Here is a 17,674-nt window from a genome sequence, read left to right on the forward strand (position 1 = left end):
TTTATTTTTTTATTGGGTTCAGAAAATATTTTGACACCTCATTAAAAAAGCTTTTTCAATAATTTATATTAGACATCTTTTCCAAATTAAAAATACAGAATCCATTGAGATGAGAAATTTAAGAGACTCTGTAGAGGTTAATTGTAACTTTACCACTCTACCAGAGTTGCCCCTAAGCCTGTTTGTTTCTACTTCTTTTTAATTTTGACAGGGACATTTAGCTTCTTTCTGAATATACTTCAGATCCCTGAATAACAGGCACACTGTATTTGTCTTTTTCCCATCCTCTGTGCCTTTCCAAATCCAATTTGTTTATTCATACACTTATTTGATCATTAAAGTATTTAATCATTTATTCAGTAACCATTTATTGAAAGCTAATACTGGGATTCACATGTGAATAAGAAACAGTTTCTGCCTCTGTAACTTTAGAGTTTCCTAAGGAAATAAGATAGTAACCATCATTAAAACACAATATAATTCTTCAGCATCCTGCTCAAAGACCACCTCCAACAAAGCCTTTCCCAATTTACCCAACCTAGCTGACCCAGGCCCCATCTTTTTGTGGATTACTATGGCATATATTGTTTGTGTTATATAATTACAGATATCTTCTTCACAGCAATGGGATTGAATACATAAACTATGATGAAAATAGTCTTACATCTTTTTGCCTTCCATTCTTTCTTAGCCGTTTAATGTGTTATATTTTATTTAAATAGCCAATTCATTTAGGCAGCCAAAAATCAGTCTTTTCATTAGATTTCATTTGTATTGCCTTTGTACAACACAGTGTCATGTTCCTGTTGAACAAAAGCTTAGTTTCCATACTAATTCTAAAGTTGCAAGGGGCGCCTGGGTGGCTTAGTTGGTTAAGCGTCTGACTCTTGATTTCAGCTCAGGTCATGATTTTGGGCTTGTGGGATTGGACCCCAAGTCGGGTTTTGTGCTCAGTGGGGAATCTGCTTGAGATTCTCTCTCTTTCCCTCTGTCCCTCCCCCTACTTGCACAAGCACAAGGTGCGTGTGCACTCTCTCAAATAAATCTTTTTTTTTTTTTTAAGATTTTATTCATTTATTTGACAGAGAGAGAGAGAGCACAAGCAGGAGGAGAGGCAGAGGGAGAAGCAGACTCCCCATTGTGCAGGGAGCCAGATGCAGGGCTTGATCCCAGGATCCTGGGATCATGACCTGAGCCGAAGGCAGATGCTTAACCGACTGAGCCACCCAGGCACCTCGCAAATAAATAAATCTTTAAGAAAAAATAAAGTTGCAGTCTTTGTAAATGATCCTAATTTTCATGTAGGAGGAGAGAAGAAATAAATGGGTAAGTGAAGGAAGAACAGAATAACAGTTTTGAAAAATAAATATGTATTTTTGTCTTAGATGATATTATGATAAAGCAGATATACCTACAAAAATAGGCTTTATATGTTTGTGATAAATTGACTTCATATTTTTCTTATTCTAGAATGTTGTAATTTCAGCCAAAAGTTTAGGCCTTAATTTTCTTAGATTTACTATGTAAAGCAGATAAGGACACCTGGAGAGAGTGTTGTGTTTGATATGTTTCATGTGTTTTGATACTTTTTTTAATCCATTCAGCCACTCTGAGTCTTTGGATTAGAGAATTTAGCCCGTTGACATTTAAAGTAATTATTGGTAGCTATGTACTTACTGCCTTTTGTGTGTGTGTGCCATTATGTTAGTTGTTTTCTGGCTGCTTTGTAATTCCTCTGTTTCTTCTTTTCTTGCTGTCTTTGTGATTTTATGATTTTCTCTTGTGGTATACTTAGATTCCTTTATTTTTTATGTATCTACTATAGATTTTTGCTTTGTGATTGTCATGAGGCTTACCTAAAACAATGTATAACAGTCTATTTTAAATTGCTGGGCAACTTAAGTTTGAGCTTATTCTAAAGCTCTACGTTTTTACTCTCCCTACAATGTCATTTTTTAAGAAAAAGATTTATTTATTATTTATTTTAGTGGGGGAGGGGCAGAGGGAGAGGGAGAGAGAATCTCAGACTCTGCTGAGTGTGGAGTTGGATGCAGAGCTTGATCCCACTGCCCCGAGATCATGACCTGAGCTGAACCAAGAGTTGGATGCTCAATTGACTGTGCCACCCAGGCGCCCCCAACATGTTTTTGATGTCACAGTTTACATCTTTTTTTTTTTAAGATTTTATTTATTTATTTGACAGAGTGAGACACAGTGAGAGAGGGAACACAAGCAGGGGGAGTGGGAGAGGGAGAAGCAGGCTTCCCGCTGAGTAGGGAGCCCAATGCAGGGCTCGATCCCAGGATCCTGGGATCATGACCTGACCTGAAGGCAGATGCCCAATGACTGAGTCACCCAGGCACCCCCACAATTTACATCTTTTTATCTTGTGTGTCCCTTAACAAATTATGGTAGTCACAGTAACATGTTCATTTTCTTTCCTACTTTTAAGATTTTTTCCTTGTCTGTAACTTTTGACACTTTAATTATAATGTGTCTTGGTGTGGATTCCTTTGGGTTTATCTTTTTTAGAACTCTCTGGGCTTCCTGGATCTGGATGTCTGTTTCTTTCCCCAGGTTAGGGAAGTTTTTATCCATTATTTCTTCAGTAATTTTCCTGCCCTTTTTGTTTCTGTAATATGAATGTTGGTCTGCTTGATATTGTCCTATAAGTTCTTTAATGTGTCCACTCATTTTTCATCTTTTTTCTTTTGCTGCTCTAATTGAGTTCCACTAATCTGTCTTCAAGTGCAGTGATCCTTTCTTCTTCATCTATTCTGATGTTGAAGTCCTCTATTGTATTTTTCAGTTCAGTTATTGTATTCTTCAGTACATTTTCAGTAAAACTATTGATACTTTTTTATATTTTTTATTTTTTAATTAAAATTTTTACTTTGTTTATCCATGCTTCTGAACTCAGGGAACAATTTTATGACCATTATTTGTTTATTTTTTTCAGGAGTGAATACCAAATATTTATTTCTTTCGTGTGTGTGTGTGTTTTGTTTAGAGGTTTTTTTTTTTTTATAGTGTATTATTTGTTTCAGGGGTACAGGTCTGTGATTCATCAGTTTACACAATACACCATGCTCACCACAACACATACCCTCCCCAAAGTCCATCAGCCAGCCACCCCATCCCCCTATGCCCCTTCCCTCCAGCAACCCTCAGTTTGTTTCCTGAGGTTAAGTGTCTTATGGTTTGTCTCGTTTCATTTTTTTCCCTCTCTTCTCCCATGATCCTCTGTCTTGTTTCTTAAATTCCACATATCAGTGAGATCATATGATACTTTCTCTGATTGACTTATTTCGCCTAGCATAATACCCTGTAGTTCCATCCACGTCGTTACAAATGGCAAGATTTCATTTTTTGTTGGCTGTGTACTATCCCATTGTGTATATATACACCACATTTTCTTTATTCATTCATCTGTCAGTGGACATCTGGGTTTTTTCCATAGTTTGACTATTGTGGACATTGCTGCTATGAACATTGGGGTGCAGGTGCCCCTTCAGATCACTACATTTGTATCTTTACTGGGGTAAATACCCAGTAGTGCAATTGCTGGGTCATAGGGAGCTCTATTTTGCAGAACCTCCATGCTGTTTTCCAGAGTGGCTGTATCAGCTTGCATTCCCACCAACAGTGTAGGAGGGTTCCCCTTTTTCTGCATCCTCGCCAGCATCTGTTTGTTTGCTGACTTGTTAATTTTAGCCATTCAGACTGGTGTGAGGTGGTATCTCATTGTGGTTTTGATTTGTATTTCCCTGATGCTGAGTGATGTTGAGCACATTTTCATGTGTCTGTTGGCCATTTGGATGTATGACCATTATTTTGAACTCCTTTGTTAGGTAAATCACTTACCTCTCTTTTGTTAAGGTGTTTTTCTGAACTTTTAGCTAATTCTTTTCGTTTGGAACATATTCCTCTGTTTTGTTTTGTTTTTTCATTTTCTTTACTCTCCATATTGATTCTGTGCATTAGATAAGACAGCAACTCTTGGAGCCGTGAAAAAAAATGAAATCTTGCCATTTGCAATGACGTGGATGGAACTGGAGGGTATTATGCTAAGCGAAATAAGTCAATCAGAGAAAGATAATTATATGGTTTCACTCATTTGTGGAATTTAAGAAACAAAGCAGAGGATCATAGGGGAAGGAGGGAAAAATAAGACAAAATCAGAGAGGGAGACAAACCATAAGAGACTCTTAATTTAGGAAACAAACCGAGGGTTGCTGGAGGGGAGGGGGGTTGGAGGGCTGGGGTAAGTGGGTGATGGACATTGGGGAGGTTATGTGTTTTAATGAGCACTGGGTATTAGATAAGACTGATGAATCACAGACCTGTACTCCTGAAACAAATAATACATTATATGTTAATTAATTGATTTACATTAAAATAATTAAGAAAAAAAACCCCAGCAACTCTCTGAGTTTTGAGAGTGGCCTTATGTAGGAGAGGAACCTTATCTTTCAACCTTGCTTTAACATTTAGCTGTCTCTCAAACCTTTGTGGTTATCCAAGCAGCGTACTATATTTTTAGTGGCTCCCAGTACTTGAAGGTATGCCAAGAACTGTGAGTGTCCCAAAGGGGAGGAACTCAGTCACCACCTAGATTAAGGCTGATTGGAAGCCAGACTCTCAGGCTGTAGCTTTTAATGTATACAAATATACAAAGTCCTGCAGGACTGTCAGCATAAGCCCTGGTGGCCCCCAGAGGCAGGTGATCTGGGAGTATCCCCTGGGGAGCAGCTGTAAAAATTGGAGTATCATACAAAGGTACAAACTCCTTTCTGGGAGATACTGGCAAACTTGAGTGAGGCAGATGGAGATGCAGAGATGGTGCCTGCTGGCCCCTGTCTTTGGAATACTTCAGTAGGCACCTATGTATATTGAATTAGATGCCTGTCTCTCAGGCTGATGCTTTAAGATAAGGAAATAAGCCTTTTTCACAGAAAGTCTGGGTGCTTTTCACTTGGCTACCTTTGTGCTGAGCTCTGGGGTGCATGAATTTGCATGTCAGCTTTTCGAGAATGGCTTTTCAATTCCTTTAGTTTTGGAAGTCTTAATGGATGCAAGCTCTGTTGGCTTCCAAAGCTAGATGTTTAGGGGGCTTATCTCTCAGGTGTAAGTCTTTTTTTTTTTTTTTCCCCCCTCAGGTGTAAGTCTTAAAAGATGTGCCAGATACGGGGTTCAAACTGTCTCTCCTCAGGGAGAAGCTCCTGGGTTGAGTTCCCTCCCCATTGTGGTTTGTTGTGCCTGGGGTGGGGTTTATGAGATTGTCTCTTAACCTTACCTACTTTCTTTAATGTGGTTCCACTTTCATTTGTGAATGGGTTGCTCTGCCAGGTTTTAGGTTTATTTTAGAATTTGTTCCATATATATTTGTAGATTTGGTGTGTCCATAGGAGGAAGAGGTTAATTCAGGATCTTCCATTGTCACCTTGAACTGGACCCTTCCTTCAACAATACTTCTGAGTTTTCATTTGCAAGTCTTGCACTTATTTTGTTAGATTTATTTCTAAGAATTTTATTATTTTTGATGCTATTAGAAATTGAATTTTGTTTTTTCTTATTTTTTAAAGATTTTATTTTATTTTATTTTTGAGAGAGAGGGACAGTGTGTGTGTGTGTGTGTGTGTGTGAGTGTGTGAGTGTGTGTGTGAGTGGGGGGGGGGTGGGCAGAGAGAGAGAGGGAGAGAGAGAATCTTAAGCAGGCTTCACACCCAGTGCAGAGCCTGACACGGAGCTTGATCTAATGACCCTGAGATCATGACCTGAGCCGAAATCAAATATCAGATGCTTAACTGACTGAGCCACCCAGGTACCCCTAAAGATTTTATTTTTTAAGTAATCTCTACACCCAATGTGGGGCTTGAACTCAAGACCCTGAGATCAAGAGTCACATGCTCTACTGACTGAGCTAGCCAGACACCCCTAGAAATGGAATTTTTTTTTTTTTTAAAGATTTTATTTATTTGACAGACACAGTGAGAGAGGGAACACAAGCGGGGGGAGGTGGGAGAGGGAGAAGCAGGCTCCCTGCGGAGCAGGGAGCTGGATGTGGGTGGGGCTCGATCCCAGGACTCCAGGATCATGACCTGAGCCGAAGGCAGACACCCAACGACTGAGACACCCAGGCGCCCCAGAAATGGAATTTTTAAAAATTTTCTTTTTGGATCGTTTATTGCTAGTGAATAACAGTACAATTGATTTTTTGTATATTGACTGCATGCTGCAGTCTTTTTGAACTTCTTCATTAGTTATAGTTTTTTAGTGGAGTTCTTCGTGTTTTTTATTTTTATTTTTTTGTTTTTGTTTTTTTAAAGATTTTTTTTTTAAAGATTTTATTTATTCATCTGACAGAGAGAGGCACAGTGAGAGAGGGAACACAAGCAGGGGCAGAGGGAGAGGGAGAAGCAGGCTTCCCGCAGAGCAGGGAGCCCGATGCGGGGCTCAATCCCAGGACCCTGGGATCATGACTTGAGCTGAAGGCAGACGCTTAACGACTGAGCCACCTGGCCCAGGCGCTCTGTTTTTTTTAAAGATTTATGAATTTATCTTAGAGAGCGAGAAAGAACACCAGCAGGGGGAGGGGCAGAAGGAGAGAGAATCCCCAAGCTGACTCCCCGCTGAGTGTGGAGCCCAGTGCAGGGCTTGATCCCAGGACCCTGAGACCGAGACCCCAGCCGAAATCAAGAGTTGGACTTAACCAACTGAGCCACCCAGGCGCCCACTTTTAGTGTTTTTTAAACACAAGATCATGTCATCTGTAAATGATAATAGTTTTACTTCTTCCTTCCCAATTTGGATGTCTTTTATTTCTTTTTGCATAACTGACCTGCCTAGAACCTCCAAGATAATGTTTATCCTGTCTTGTTCCTGTCTTAAGGAGAAAACATTCAGTCTTTTACCTTTAAGTATGATATTAACCGTGGTTTTTTTTTTTTTTATGTCCTTTATCAAGCTGAGGCATCACTGTTGAAAAAGAATTCTTTTTTATGTAAATTATAATATGTAGTCAGGAGAGCCAATTATCTGGAGCGCCTGAGTGGCTCAGTCAGTTGAGTGTCTGGCTCTTGGTTTCAGCTCAGGTTATGCTCTCATGGGTCATGAGATTTGAGCCCCATGTTGGGCTCTGTGCTCAGTGGGGAGTCCACTTGAAGATTCTCTCCCTTTGCCCCTTCCCCCACTTCAACGTGTGATTGCATGTGTGCACTCTCTCTCTCTCAAGTAAATAAATCTTGAAAAAGAGAACCAGTATCTAAGTGAATGTTTAAGGAACTAGGATAAATTGTTGTGTTATTTCTATTGAAATGTCCCTACAGAGATGAGATCGATCCAGATATAGTTTTTTAAATAGAAAAATTGAAATTTTAGTGAATATTGGACATGTTCAGAAGTCATTTTATTTCTTTTAGATGGAAACCTTTTTCTGTTACATGACTGAGTTACAAATAGCATCTGGAGGGGTGCCTGGGTGGCTCAGTTGGTTAAGTGTCTGCCTTTGGCTCAGGTCATGGTCCCAGAGTACTGGGATCGAGCCCCACATCAGTCTTCTTGCTCAGCGGGGAGCCTGCTTCTCCCTCTGCCTCTGCCTGCTGCCCCTGCTTGTACTCTCTCTCTCTCTCATTAGCTCTCCCTCTGTGTCAAATAAAATCTTTAAAAAAACCACAAAAAACAAATAGCATCTGGAAAACTTAACACTTTGAGTAAATTACTTACCCTGTGTTTCAGACAAAAGAATGCCACGGAGAAAGAAAAAAGTTAAAGAAGCTTCTGAAGCTCAGAACCTGGAGAAGAAAGATGCAGAAACTGCCAGTTCTGTCAATCTGAAGAGGAAACGTAGACTTGAAGATGCATTCATTGTGATATCTGATAGTGATGGAGAGGTCAGTATTCTGAAAAGTGGAGTTCTAGGTCTCAAACTATACCTTCTCCATGACTGGTTTGTTTTGCAACTATACCTTAATGCCAACTTGCCAGAGCATGCATTTTTTTAAAAAATATTTATTTATTTATTTATTTATTTATTTATTTATTTATTTATTTATTTATTTATTTGAGAGAGAGCAAGAGAAAGCATGAGCTGGGTAAGAGGCAGAGGGAGAGGGAGAAGCAGACTCCCCACTGAGCAGGGAGCCCAATGTGGGGCTCGATCCCAGGACTCTGACATCATGACCTAAGCTGAAGGCAGACTCTTCACTGACTGAGCCACCCAGGTGCCCCAACTCATTCCTCTTTCTCACGCTTTATAGCTAATCATTCACCACATCCTTTCTTTTTTTTTTTTTTTAAAGATTTTATTTATTGAGAGAGAGAGAGAGCGTGTGCATGCACAAGCAGGGAAAGGGGCAGAAGTAGAGGGAGGGAGAGAATCCATACCCAGTGTAGAGCCTGACACAGGACTCAATCCCACAACCCTGAAATCATGACCTGAGCTAAAATCAAGAGTCAAATGCGTAACTGACTGCACCACCCAGGTGCCCCCTTTCACTACATCCTTTAGTGTTTACCTCTTAGATGACACTCAGATCTATTCTTCCTCTTCCATTTCTTTTCTGATCATCTGTTATTTGAGTCTGGTAACAGACTCTGAACTTGCTTGTCTGCCTTTGTTTTTTTCTCTACCAAATTTTTTTCTCTTATTTCACTTAGTTTACTCTAAACTTTTTTTTAAGAATTCAGATTCTATTTTTTAAGAATTCAGATATTTTATTTTATTTTTTTTAAAGATTTTATTTATTTGAGAGCAAGAGAGTGAGAGAGCAAGAGAGAGCAGAGCAGGAGGGAGGGGCAGAAAGAGAGGCAGGTTTCCTGCTGAGCAGGGAGCCTGACGTGGGGCTTGGCTTGATCCCACAGGTCTTGATCACAGGACCCCAGGATCATGACCAGAGCCGAAGACAGACGCCTAACTGACTGAACTCTACCCAGATGCTCCAAGAATTCAGATTTTAGATTTTTTTTTTTTTTTTAAGATTTTATTTATTTGACAGAGAGACAGTGACAGAGGGAGCACAAGCAGGGGGAGTGGGAGAGAGAGAAGCAGGCTTCCCGCAGAGCAGGGAGCCCGATGCGGGGCTCGATCCCAGGACACCGGGATCATGACATGAGCCGAAGGCAGACACTTAACGACTGAGCCACTCAGGTACCCCAGATTTTAGATTGTTGTACTTACTTAAAAATCTTTGATTGTCTAATCTTTACAAGGCAAGTTTAGAATATTAATGTGGTATACTCCATGAGAACCTTCACAGTCTGTTCTTATATTCTTATCAGTAGTGCAGTAGTTGCCTTGTTTCTTGCCAAAACTATTACCACATTTTCCCCCCAAATTTGATAATCAAAATGTTGTATATTTTTAATTAGGAAAATTGAACATTTTTTTATATCTCTATTGGGTATTTATTTTTTTGAGTGTCCTTATAGTTTAGTTTTTAATTAGCATTTTGTCTAAATAGTTCTTTTTAAAGAAAGCTATAAAAGTATAAAGAAAACGGAACAGTTCATCGGTTCTACCACTTGAATAACCTGTCTTAATATTTACAAAAATAAAATAGTTATACACAAACACACAGATTCATTAAATTGTTACATACATACATGTTAAAACAAAATAAAAACAGTTTAAAACTGCTTGAAAACAAGCTAGTATAGAAAGATATATAATGAAGGTATACACCTCGGTCAGTGTACATTTAATAAAAGGCAATAATTTCTTCTGTGTTCTCCCCCCCAATTTTTTATGCACATACCATCAATAAAATCTTTTACAGAAAAGAAATCATGCTACATATGCTGTTTTGCTTTTTCACTTATTTCTTGCAGATCTTTTTATAACAACATATATAGATCTAGCTCATTACCACTCTTCAGTGTGCCCCCAGAGAAAAGCAGTCACTCCCATCTCTCCAGTCTTCGCTGCACTCGGTGCTCACTCGGCCTGTGACCGATTGTTTCTGTTTCTGGCTCACCATCCCGTGTGGAGTCTCCAAACCCAGCAGATCCCTGCTGTGTGCTTCCCCCGCGGCTCCTCCCAGGGGAGGAAGGGGAGTCTCCCCGGATCTGCCACTTGTTGGGTCCCTGCTGGAGGAGCAGTGGCCCTACTGTGCTGCGGATCATGGTTTATGGCAACCCTGAGCTGAGAGCCCACGCCTCGGCTCTGTCTCTGCAGCTGGCTTCCCCGCGCCGATACCTGGGAGCTCTGCCGCACTCAGGCATCCCCGGTCTTTCTGTGACCCCGAGGGTCCTGAGACCACACTGTTCCGCGAGGGTGGCCCCCCCCCCTTAGCCACTGGAGCGACGTCCCTCAGTGGAGCCGACTTCTAGAAGTTCCGATTTTGTGCTCCGCGGCTCTATCACTTGCTGGTAGCAGCAGGCGGAGGCCCCCTCCCCCGCCATCTATCTTCCCTGAATATCGCCTCCGACTCACTTCTCCGCACGTCCTACCTTCCAGAAAGTGGTCGCTTTTCTGTTCAGAGTTGCTGCTATTGTTTTCTTTGATCTCCTGTTGAGTTCGTAGGTGTTCAGAATGGTTTGATGCCTATCTAGCTGAATTCCTGGGACCAGAGGGAATTTAGGTCTCCCTACTCCTCCGCCATCTTGCTCCTCCTCCTTTCTAGTGTTTATACCTTTCTTTGTTGTTTATTTCATTACATTAACTGTAGCTTCCAGAATGTTGGTTGATTTCAGTGATTGAGCACATCTTTGTCTTGACTTGAGATTAATTGTAAACTGTTCAGATATTTTGCTCTTTGTTTCGTATTTCTGTTCCTTATTATGTTACAGAAATATTCTTTGCTTATATAACAGTATTTTTAGGAATGGATATTTAATCAGATGCCTTTTCATTATCAAACAGGATGATGATATATTTTTCTCCTTTAATCAGTTAATATTATGTATTAATATATTTTCTCATTTTGGCACATCTTTGCAATCTGGAGTAAATCTTACTTGTTCGTGATGTATTACATTAACATAATATTGTATTTGTTTTCTCAATATATTATTTAGGAGTTTTGCATCTGTATTCCTAGTGGCATTGGTTTTGTATAGTTGTCTTTTTTTGTACTGTCTTCATTAGGTTTTAGAATCAGGTTTAAGCTATCAAATGGGAGGAAAATTTTCACCTTTTATTGTCCTGCCACGATCTATATAGTAAAGGAATTATCTTTAAGATTCTTTAAGCTTACTAGAACTTGCTCACAAAACTGGGCTACAAATTAGTTTTTAATAAATACTTAAAGTTTAGTGTGTTGGTATTTTTACAATGCCTTCTAAAACAAAAAATCTTTTTAAAAAATGCACAAAATATGGTGTGAATTGTGTAAGACTGATGAATCACAGACCTGTACCTCTGAAACAAATAATACATTATGTGTTAAAAAAAACAAAAAAGATAGTAGGAAGGGAAAAATGAAGGGGGGGAAATTGGAGGGGGAGACGAACCATGAGAGACTCTGGACTCTGAGAAACAAACAGGGTTTTAGAGGGGAGGGGAGTGGGGGGATGGGTTAGCCCGGTGAGGAGGGCACGTACTGAATGGAGCACTGGGTGTTATACTCAAACAATGAATCATGGAACACTACGTCAAAAACTAATGATGTAATGTATGGTGACTAACGTAATGTAATAAAATTTTTAAAAAATGCATACAGGTTTTGAGGTTTTAAACTATTCAAGTTCTTTATTGGATATAGGGACAATTCAGGTCATCTGTTTTTTCTTGAGTAAACTTTGGTTGTGTTTCAAGAATTTATCTGTTTCTCAGTTGTTGAATTTATGTGCATGGAGTTTTTGTAATATTCCCGTATTATCCTTTCATGTTTTAGTGTCTGAAATGGTTACCCTCCTTCATTCCGATATTTTTCTTTTTCTTTGTCAATTTGGTTGGAAGTTTATTTGCTTTATTGATCTTATAAAGAACCATGAAGAACTTCCTTTAGCATTTCTTTTAGAGCAAGTCTGTTGATGACAAATTGTCTTTGTTTCCTACAGCTGAGAATGTTTTTATTTCACTGTTATTCCTGAGGGATGTTTTTGTTGTTTATAGAATTGTACGTTGCCAGTTCTTTTCATTTTTCACTTTTCAGAATGTTCTGCTTTCTGGCTTCCATAGTTTTTGATAAGAAATTCTGAGTCCCTGGATCATTCTTCTTTATGTAGTATGCTGTTTTATTCTGGTTGCTTTCAAGACTTTTGTTCATCACCTTGATTATGGTGTGTCTGGATGTGGATTTCTTTGAATTTATTTCTTTTTGCTAGATTCAGCCATTATTTCTTCAAGTATGTTTTCTACTCCATATCCTTTCTCCTTTTTTTCAGGGGCTCAGATAACACAAATTTTATAGTTTCTGATATTGTCCTGTGGGTTCCTGAGACTCTGTTTATTATTATTTTTTTACTTTTTAATTAATTTATTTTTACTATTATTATTTTTAAAGATTTTATTTACTTGAGAGAGAGAGGGCACACAAGCAGGGGAGAGGGGCAGAGGGAGAACCACACTCCCCACTGAGCAGGGAACCCTATGTGGGGCTCCATCCCAGAGCCTTGGGATCATGACGAGCCAAAGGCAGACACTTAACTGACTGAGCCACCCAGGCACTGCTCTGTTTATTATTTTTTAGTCTTTTTTTTCTCTCTGTTGTTTAGATTGCATGATTTGTAGCCTCAAGTTCTAGGATTCTTTGGTCTGTCATCTCCATTTAGCTATCTATTTATTTAAAAGATTTTATTTATTTATTTGACAGAGAGACACAGCCAGAGAGGGAGAACACAAGCTGGGGGAGTGGGAGAGGGAGAAGCAGGCTTCCTGCTGAGCAGGGAACCTGACGTGGGGCTCGATCCCAGGACCCTGGGATCATGACCTGAGCTGAAGGCAGACGCTTAATGACTGAGACACCCAGGCGCCCATATGTATTTTTTTTTAAAGATCTTATTTTTAAGTAATCTCTACCCCCCTCAGTTCAGACTTAAGACCCTGAGATCAAGAGTTGCATGCTCCTCTGACTGAGCCAGCCAGGCACCTCTCCATTCAGCTCTTGAGCCCCTTCAGTGGATGTTTTATTTTGGTTAGTGTATTAATTATAAAATCTCCATTTATAGCTTTCTTTTTTATAGCTTCTTTTTATCTGTTGAGACTTCCGGTCTTTCCATTTGTTCCAAGAGTCTTTGCCCTAACTTAGGCAAACATTTTTGTTTGTGCATCTTTTCACGTGCCTATTCGCCATCTGTAAATGTAATTTTGTGAAGTATTCAGATCTTTTTTTATTTTTTTATTTTTTATATTTTATTTTATTTTTTTTAAGATTTTATTTATTTACTTGACAGGGAGAGACACAGCAAGAGAGGGAACACAAGCAGGGGGAGTGAGAGAGGGAGAAGCATGCTTTCCACTGAGCAGGGAGCCCGATGTGAGGCTTGATCCCAGGACCCTGGGACCATGACCTGAGCCAAAGGCAGACGCTTAACGACTGAGCCACCCACGCGCCCCTAAAATATTCAGATCTTTTATCTGTTTTTGAATGGGCTTGGTTGTTGAGTTTTGAGACTTCTTTATATGTTCTAGCTACAAGTCCTTTATTAGATATATGCTTTTCAAATATTTTCTCCAAGTTAATGGCTTGTCTTCTCATTCTATTAATATTTTGAATACCAGATGTTATTAATTGTAATGATGCCTATTTGTCAATTTGTTCTTTTATGGATTATGTTTTTGGTGGTGTATGTTAGAAACTGCTTAACTCAAGTTCACAAAGATTGTCTCTTATGATTTATTTTAGAAATTTTATCATGTTAGGTGTTACATTTAGAACTATGATCTATTTTGAGTTAATTTTTATATATAATGTAGTGTAACTCCATGTTCGTTTTTTTCCTGCATCATACTCAATTTTTTGAGCACCATACGTGGGAAAGGCTGTTCTTTCTTCACTTTACCATTGCACCTATGTTAAAAACCAGTCATGTTTATATATGTGAATTTACTTTTAGACCTTATTCCACGGATCTTTTTGTCTATCTTAAGTCAGTCTGTCATGCTGCTTTGATTACTATTAACTTTTTGAAACCAAGTATTGTCAGTCCTCTTTGATCTTTGTTAGAGTTTTTTGGCTATTCTAGTTCCTTTGCATTTCTTTTCTTTTGGTTTTTAAAGATTATTTATTTATTTGACCCACAGGGGGAGTGGCAGGCAGAGGGAGAGGGAGAAGCAGGCTCCCTGCAGAGCAGGGAACCCACCACGGGGCTCCATCCCAGGACCCCAGGACCATGACCTGAGCCAAAGGCAGACGCTTAACAACTGAGCAACCCAGGCACCCCAAAAATAAAATCTTTAAAAGAAGTTATTATAACCATCCTATTGAGTATACAGTGGTATTTCATCGTGGTTTTGATTTGCATTTTCCTAATGTCTAGTGATCTGGATCATCTTTTTATGTGCTTGTTTGACATTTGTATATCACCTTTGGAAAAGTGTCCTAAGTTCTTTGCCCATTTATTAATTGCAGGTCTCTTTGTTGTTGGATGGTAAGTGTTCTTTTTCTATCGTGCTTGTTAACTCCTTATCATTATGTAATTTGCACATTTTTTTCCCATTCTTTGTGTTGTCTTTTTCATTCTGTTGATGGTATTCTTTGATGAACAAAAGTTTTAAAGTTTGATGAAGTCCAGTTTATTTCTTTTGCTTTGTTTTTTGTAGTTTTGATGTCTTATTGAAGACTCTCTTGTCCGATGCAGTCATGATGATTGATCTTTTAAGTATTTTGTAGTTTTTGCTTTTACATTAAGTCTTTGATCCATTTTGAGCTAATTTTTATATGTGGTATGGAGATGGACTTATGTGTATATGTGCATGCATGTATGCATGGTCTTACATACATAACATAAAATTTACCATTCTAACCATTTATAGGTGCACAGTGGCATTAGATATGGACACGTTGTTGGTTAGTTGTAGGAGTTCTTTTTTTAAAAGATTTATTTATTTGAGAGAGAGAGCATATGCACGCATGAGCATGAGTAGGTGGAGGAAGAGGGGGAGGGGCAGAGACAGAGGGACAAGCAGACTCCCTCCTGAGTAGGGAGCCTGACACTGGGCTTGATCTCAAGACCCTGGGATCATGACCTGAGCCGAAGGCAGATGCTTAACTGACTGAGCCACCCAGGCACCCAGTTGTAGGATTTCCTTATATATTATGGGTATTAACCCCTCATCAGATACATGATTTGCACATATTTTCTCCCATTCTGCAGGTTGCTTTTTTACTGTTAATAGTGTCCTTGATGCACAGTAGTTTTAAATTTTGTTATAGTCCAATTTATCTATTTTTTCTTCTGTTGCTTGTGCTTTTGGTGTCATATCCAAGAAATCATTTCCAAATGCAGTGTCATAAGGCTTTCCCCCCCTATGTTTTCTTCTGAGAGTTTTAAAATTGTAGCTTTTACATTTTGATCTTCGATCCACTTTGTGTTAGCTTTTGTATATCATATAAAATAGGGGTCCAGCTTTCTTCATTTCCATGTGGATATGCAGTTTTCCTAGCATCATATGTTGATGTTTTAATGTATGTCTTTATATTTTGATTGGGTTTTGTGTTACAGCACACAGTTTGGTCTATTTTTATACAAACTGACATCTCTTTTTTTCTTAAATTGGTGTGGTTAGAACCACTAATATTTAATAAGGTTATTGAGATACTTTAATATTTACTATCTTTCAAAAAAAATTACTTTCAGATTTTTTTTGCATTGATTTTTAGTTTTCTCCCCATTCTTGTTAATTTAATTTTTGCTTATGTAGAATGTTGACTCTATTGAAAAAGTCAAGAAGTCAAATCTGTAGAGAAAGGTATACTTAAATTATATTGCTTCCCTGTCCTCTACTGCCTGTTCCACATCCCTCATCTCTGTTGATAATCAGTTTTATTTCTTGTTTATTCTTGTTGATGTTGCTTTAAAAGAAAATTAAACCAACACATGTTTTCTTAGTTCTGCTTTTTTTTATGTGAAATATAGTGTGCCTATTTGCATTTTGTTCTTTTCTCCAAACAATATAGCCTGTAAGTTATTTTTTTCATTCTCTCAATTACTATCTTACATTTCTCCGGTGACCATCATGAAATTATTACTTGAATCTGTTTTCCTTTGGAGACGTAGTAATTCATTTTTCTTTTTTGAGATGTTTTTGTCTGTCTTCAGTTTCTTTCCTGAGTTTTACCAACTTTGATTTCATTTGTTCTTTTTTTTGTCTGTTTATGGCTTAAGTTATTTTTTATTTTTATTTTTTTAAAGATTTTATTTATTTGTCAGAGGGTGAGAGAGGCGAGAGCACAAGTAGGGGGAGTGGCAGGTGAGGGAGAAGCAGGCTCCCTGATGAGCGGGAGCCCGATGCGGGACTCGATCTCAGGACCCTGGGATCATGACCTGAGCTGAAGGCAGACGCTTAACTGACTGAGCCACCCAGGGGTCCCTGTGGCTTAAGTTTTTAGTTTCTGATTCTAAGTTTTTCTTAATCTCTGGATGCTTCTTTGTAATCTGTTGGAATGTTGCATTGATTTTCTTTTCTATGGTGGTGTTTGGGGATGGGATAATGTTCATAGCTGAAATGTTTTTATTTGCCTCTTTGTTTACAGTTGCTTAGTTTGGAATTTCTTACTGAGTATATGTCCTAGTTTAAAAGCTCTCCTTTTGTCTCTTTAGTGAAGTATAGTTTCTTTTATGGATGATACTGTTCATGTTAGTGGGCTGTCAGGGTGGGGAGGATAGATGGACATGTCTGGGTTTTTTTTGTTTCATTTTGTTTTCTATTTAGGAGCCTTCATTTTTGCTTCTCCGTTCTTCCTTTCCTTCTATGAACCTGAAGGGCACGACTTCTTGTGTTTATCTCCCTCTCTTCTAGTAACACCGCAACTCTATGGTTGCCACTTTTGGCTCCTCTCACTTCTAAGCACTTTATTGTAGCTAATTATGTGAAGTACCACATCTTGGACCTGTGCTTAGTGTTTAGCCTTAGTGTTGGACTTTCTAAATCTTCAGGGTGATTTTGTCTGTGCTTTAACTTTTTTGCTCTCTTTTTCATCGAGGCTCTTAAGTGTCCCCTTCCTCTGTTCTGTGTACCCACAGACTTGCAGCAGCAGTGGGAATTCCCTTGGAATTTGTTGTTTTTTTTTTGTTTGTTTATTGCTTGCTGGTTATATGAAATTTATGGTTTGTCCTGTCTCATGCTGAAGACATTGGTCATGGATGGCATTTTTCCCTCATCTTTGTAGTCTTGTGGTTTTTCTGGAGGATTTGTGGAGAGATTCAAATTTAGGCTTTTACCATTATCTTTTAGATCTTTCATTTTCAGCCATTCTGGATCACTTTATTATAGTTGAGTCTTCTGTATAATAACCTTGAGTTGCATCTTGTTAGATCTTATATTCACTATGTATCTATTTTTATATTTTTTGCTTTTTTGGCTCTTTGTTTTGGCATATCTTTTGTACTTAGAAAGTATTTTTTTGTTGTTCTAGACATTAACTTTATATTAGTGCCTTTTATAATTTCTTTCTCTTTTTCTTATTTATAGCGTTTCATAATCTGTTTTGCAATTGTAAATGGTATCCTTTGACTTTCGCTTACAGCCCAGTAGTAATAGTGAATTTGCTCTACTTTCTAGTTCTATCTC

At 38.5% G+C, this 17,674-nt stretch overlaps 1 protein-coding gene across 9 annotated transcripts in view; it reads left to right on the forward strand.

The window, feature by feature from the left end:
- Nucleotides 1-17,674, forward strand: part of UIMC1 (ubiquitin interaction motif containing 1) — a 112,212-nt gene that overhangs the window by 10,114 nt on the left and 84,424 nt on the right. For 8 of the 9 annotated variants that reach the window (XM_027606668.2, XM_027606669.2, XM_027606673.1 and 5 more), the window contains exon 2: nucleotides 7,738-7,892. In XM_027606668.2, the coding sequence (XP_027462469.1) occupies nucleotides 7,746-7,892 (147 nt within the window). In that variant the 5' untranslated portion in view covers nucleotides 7,738-7,745. Of the gene's footprint in view, nucleotides 1-7,737; nucleotides 7,893-17,674 lie in introns of those variants that run through there. The other variant, XM_027606671.1, reaches the window with a different exon arrangement.

Source organism: Zalophus californianus, chromosome 5, assembly GCF_009762305.2.
Source record: "Zalophus californianus isolate mZalCal1 chromosome 5, mZalCal1.pri.v2, whole genome shotgun sequence".
Lineage (NCBI taxonomy): Eukaryota > Metazoa > Chordata > Mammalia > Carnivora > Otariidae > Zalophus > Zalophus californianus.